This window comes from Eimeria tenella, genomic scaffold, assembly GCF_000499545.2.
Source record: "Eimeria tenella Houghton genomic scaffold, Eth_scaff3620, whole genome shotgun sequence".
NCBI lineage: Eukaryota > Apicomplexa > Conoidasida > Eucoccidiorida > Eimeriidae > Eimeria > Eimeria tenella.
The window spans coordinates 1-3,167 of NW_013544557.1; the positions used below are offsets into that span (position 1 = coordinate 1).

Sequence of the window (3,167 nt, forward strand, 5' to 3'; positions counted from 1 at the left end):
GCATCCATCTCTTTTCCCCTGCAGCAGCAGCAGCAGCAGCAGCAACTGCTGGTGCAGCGGCAGGAGCCCGGAGTCACCGGAGAGCGACAAGGGTGAGTTCCAATGACCTGCTGCTTGCATCGACAGCTGCTACTGCTGAAGACACTGCTGGTCTTTGCTGCTACTGCTACTGCTGCTGCTGCTGCTGCTGCTGCTGCAGGGCCTCTGAGCACCTCACGTTTTGCCTGCTAAGGGCCCACAAAGATCAGGGACTTCTTGAAGAAACAATTATTGGCAGTGCTGCTTTGGGTGTGCCGGGGGCCCCCGGGGGCCCCCTGGCAGAAGCTGCCCTTAGTTTGCTGCTTCACGAGGGGCCCCCCGAGGACCTGCTGCCAGCGTCGAGGGCCCCTGGGGGGGCCCCCTGCGAGGCCTCTTCGGCTGAGGGCCCCCAGGGGGCCCCCCAGCGGGCCCCCTGGGGGCCCCCGGGGGGCCAAGTCCTCGGGAGGCTGCTGCTTGCTGTAGAGCTAATCCCTGAAAGGGGGCCCCCGGGGGGGCCCCCCTCCTGGGCTGCTGCTGTGGCTGAGCTGCCCCAAGGAGTTTTCTTGTGCCGCTGGGGGCCCCCCAACGAGACTGGGGGGCCCCCCAACACGGCTGGGGGGCCCCCCAACACGGCTGGGGGCCCCCCGGGGGCCCAAGAAGGAGAATGGGTGACCTGGGAGGCCCTTTGTGCGGCTCTAAGGTGAGAGAGACTGGGCTTCTGCTGCTGCTGCTGCTGCTGCCGCTGCAGGCTCGGCTGCAGCTGCAGCGCCTGCTGCTACGAACTGCGCTGCAGCTGCATCAGGAGCTGCTAGAAACTATAGTGCAGCTGCAGCGACCGCTTCAGCTCGCGCTGCTGCTGCTGCTGCTGCTGCTGCTGGCAAATGTGCTGCTGCGTCTCCCTCGCATGTTCTCTGTTCAGGGACAAGGGGCCCCCCGGGGCCCTGACTGTTGTTAAGAAAGCTGTCAGGGGGCCCCCCGGGGCCCTTGTGCTGGCGAGGCCCCTTTTGACTCTTGGGGCCCTTTACAGATTGGCGGAGAAGCTGCGGCCCTTCCTTCCTGCCCTTCTTTTGGGAATGTGGCAGCAGCAGCAGCAGCAGCAGGGAGGAGGCCCGCAGCAGCAGCAGCAGCAGCAGCAAAATCGTGAGCAGTTCGGGTTTGGGCTGCTGCAGTGGAGCGAATTTCAGTCCCTGCTGCTTCGAGTGATGGACTCGGGAGCTGCCTCAGCCCCAAGCTCTGAGGAACCTCCAACAGCTGTATTCAGCAGCAGCAGCAGCAGCAGCAGCAGCAACAGCAGTTTGACGGCGGAGGAGTGGCTGCTGCTGCACGGCTGCCTGGCCTTCAGGCACCTGTGGAAGACAGCAGCAGGCACAGCAGAGCTTTTCGATCTGTGGGCTGCTGCGCGATGCATGCATGCATGTCTTCTTTTGGGGCCCCCCGAGGGGGCCCCCTGCCGCGCAGCAGCAGCACCCGCAGCAGCAACAGCAGCAGCAGCAGCGACGCCGCAGGGGACGAGCAGCCAATTGTCTCCTGCACTAAAAGAGCTTCTAGACGTAATTGGGGGCCCCCCAGATGCAGGGTGTAATACTGTCTATCCCGCAGCAGCAGCAGCAGCAGCAGCAGCAGCGGATAGGGTCCGTTGGGCCCCTGCTGCTGAGGGCCCAGGCCACCTCCTTGCTGCAGGGGGGCCCCCCAGCTCAGACCACTTCAAAATAAAACTAATTGTGGAGGGGGCCCGAGGCCTCCGCCGCTGGGGGGGCCTTTTGCCTTCAACTTTTGTAACAGCAGCAATTTCTTTTGCACCTTCTGTGGCTGCCTGCCTCGCAGCTTTGCCCTGCTGCACCCAGGGGGCCCCCCAGGGGGCCCCCCTGGGGGCCCCCCCGGGGGCCCCGCACGAGCCCTTCCAGGGGGCCCCCTGGGGGGGCCCCCAGGCATTTGTTCAGGGGGGTTCCCAGGCATTTGTTCAGGGGGGCCGCCTGGGGTCTCCCCAGGAAGCCTTTCAGGGGGCTTCCCAGGGGAAGAAGCAGGGGCACCTAGGGGCCCCAGGGGGCCCCCCGGGGGGGCCCCTTGAGTCTCTGCTTTATGCAGAACAAGACTCAAGTCCTGTAGTGTTTCGCAGCAGAAGTCCTTCTTGGGGCTGGTCTACATTGCTGCGGGGGCCCCCCTTGGCTCAGATCTGCAGCGCTGTTGCTGCTGCTGCAGCAGCAATTGAGGGGGCCCCCGGGGCCCCAGCAGCGAGCATGCCCGGCGCGGCCCTTCTCTGTGCTGCTGCTGCCAGTCTCAGGGAGGCCCTGGGGTCTGAGGCGCAGGGGGCCACCCCATGCTTCCGGGACCCAGCAGCAGCAGCAGCAGCAGCAGGTGCTGCTGCTGCTGCTGCAGCTACTGCTGCTGCACTGGCCCCAGTTTTGGCAGTCCGCCTGACTGTGTGGCTGCTGGATGTTCGACCCGAGGGGCCCCAAGGGGCCCTTCCGCCGCTTCCGGGGGCCCTCAGTTTTCCTGTTTTGCTGCAGCAGCTTCCCCGCTGCATGCAGTGGATGGGGGGCCCCCCCCAGCAGTCAGCTGGGGGCCCCCCCGTGCGCTCTTTGCCGCGGGGCTGGTACCCTTTGGGCCACGCACTAGTTCCCCTTGGGGGGCCCCCCTCGGGCCCTGGGGGGGCCCCCTTCTACCTCCGGCCCTACGCACTGCAGGCGGAGGGCTTAGAAGCTTGCCCTAGAGGTGGTGGTGGTGGTGGTGGTGCTGCTGCTGCTGCTGAGGTGGCAGCAGAAGCCCCCTGCGGTGTCTGCACAGCGGGTGCCTTCATAGAGTTGGCCGACTCATGTGGGGCCCCCGGGGCCCCACATGAGGCCCCTGGGGCCCCAAAGGGGGCCCCGGGGGCCCCATATGAGGCTTCTGGGGGCCCCCAAAGCTAACTAATCCGACGCGGGGGGCCCCCCGGGTTTTAGGTCTTTAGACTCTTGTTATATTTGTGCTGCCAGTCTGTCTTTGGGGGGCTGCCTGGGGCCCCCAGGGGCTCCCAGAATTCTTTTTTAAAACTGATTGGGGGCTCCTTTTCATTTTAAAATTAAGTAGTTAGCTGCTTCGAGGCTGCCCTGCAGAAGCCCGTGACAGCGCACTAGCGCTGGGGGCTCCATGAGGCCCCCCAACTAATGGCG

At 65.4% G+C, this 3,167-nt stretch overlaps 1 protein-coding gene across 1 annotated transcript; it reads left to right on the top strand.

Annotated features, from left to right (window-relative positions):
* Window positions 1-24: 24 nt before the first annotated feature.
* On the top strand, window positions 25-2,924 carry ETH_00035570 (uncharacterized protein; the record flags this gene model as incomplete). The annotated part of the gene is made up of 3 exons (XM_013379601.1): window positions 25-92; window positions 200-718; window positions 938-2,924. Coding segments are annotated over 3 exons (2,574 nt in total), but the record flags the coding sequence as incomplete, so codon positions are not given.
* Window positions 2,925-3,167: the final 243 nt, after the last annotated feature.